Here is a 1,719-nt window from a genome sequence, read left to right as displayed (position 1 = left end):
AAAACTGTCTTTCATTTACAGAAGACAAGTGTCTTCGATGTAATGATGGCTTTGTATTTGAAGGTAACAATTGTGTTGATATCACGGAAGATAATGGAAATTGCCAGATAAAGGTAAGCGTTCCATCGGAGTGCAGATTGTGTGATTTAACAAACACGACATTAATCACCACTAATGGAGTTTGCAGTGTTGTAGACAGCAATGTTGCTGTTCACAGTCTCTCAAATGTTGTTGAATGCAAAGATGGGTATTATGTACAAAACAACATGTGTAACAATTGTACAACCGACAATGAAGGAAGTTTGTTATGTTCATTTAAAACCACTGAGAAGTGTGATAAGACGTATTATGTGAAAGAAGATGGCAGTGTTTGTGTCAAAAATGTGTGTTCAGAAGGAATAAATAACGAAGAAAATGGGAAGTGTGCACCACAAATAGACAACTGTGTAAAGTATGTGAATGGCAAGTGTGTCGAATGTTCTTTGGATTACTCATATGATGGCAATATGAGTTGTGTTGAGCCATCAACAGTTGATGTGAACTGTAAAACGGCAACTCCGAGTGGGTGTATCAGATGTGATGGAAATACCTTCTTAAATGTAATGACACACAAATGTGAGGCGTGCAACTCAACTTGTGAAAGTTGTTTGGATTTGACAATGTGCCTATCATGTGTAGATGGTTTCTTTTTGAGTGACCACATCTGCAAATCCAATGACGCGTTGAATGACACTTGTGCACGAAAAGTACCAAATGGGAACGGCTGTTTGGTTTGCAAAGTTGGGTATTATAAGAAGGGAGCAGATTGTGTGCTGTGTGATGTCAAGTGTGGTGAGTGTATGACAGAGAACTCGTGTATTAAATGTAATGCAACAAACTACAAAACGAGTAATGGCGATTGTCTTCCGCGCTCTTCGATAACGACGTGTGCAGTTGAAGTGACTGAAAGTGGCTGTTCGACGTGTAAAAACGGGTATTACACAGTCAATGGAAATGAGTGTCAGAAGTGTGTTGAAGGGTGTGCAAAGTGTTCAGAACAATATCAGTGCACATCATGTGATGACACATATGTGCTCAAAAACACCAGTTGTGTGAGTTATGCCAACATCACAAAGTGCACAAAAACAAAAGACTCAAAATGTTCATCATGTACATTTTGGTATTCACCAAGTGACGATGGCACATTTTGTTCAAAGAAGGCAGTGTGGTGGGTGATACTTCTAATAATTGTTATTGTCATTTCAATTCCTGTGTTGGTCATAGTGTTGGTCTTATTTGTTATGGTTAAAGTCATAAAGCACAAAAGAGATTCCAAAAAAATCACACTCTTTAAATTGGAGCACACCAACATGAAATTTGTCGAAATGGCAGATGGTTTGATAATTCACACCAAAAACGAAGACTTTTTGATCACCGACGATGACTGTGACGAAAACGAAATTGATGTTAACAAACAAATCAAGAATCTGTTTTCTATTGGAAACACAACAAACTATAAAGTCAAGATTCAGTTCACTTCTAAAACAAATGAGAAGTACTATATTTCATTTAACCCACAGATAATTACAATTCCTCCAAATTATGGGTGCGAGTTCAGTCTTTTTTTGACGCCACTGTGCAACTCGACTATGGAAAGCAGTTTTGTGATCAATTATTTTATCTTTGCAAATGACTCCAAAACCATGTATACATCACGATGGACTTTAAGGGTACCGAGCT

At 37.7% G+C, this 1,719-nt stretch overlaps 1 protein-coding gene across 1 annotated transcript; it reads left to right on the top strand.

Moving 5' to 3' along the window:
• Window positions 1–266: 266 nt before the first annotated feature.
• Window positions 267–1,638, top strand: EIN_029440 (hypothetical protein; the record flags this gene model as incomplete). Its single annotated transcript, XM_004183087.1, has 1 exon — window positions 267–1,638. A coding segment is annotated over one exon (1,372 nt), but the record flags the coding sequence as incomplete, so codon positions are not given.
• Between the last annotated feature and the right edge of the window lie 81 nt (window positions 1,639–1,719).

The sequence above is a fragment of the Entamoeba invadens genome, assembly GCF_000330505.1.
Source record: "Entamoeba invadens IP1 unplaced genomic scaffold scaff_1105074724378, whole genome shotgun sequence".
NCBI classification, from domain to species: domain Eukaryota; phylum Evosea; order Mastigamoebida; family Endamoebidae; genus Entamoeba; species Entamoeba invadens.
Note: the sequence above shows the minus strand (reverse complement) of the source record. Positions and strands in the feature narration are given on the sequence as shown.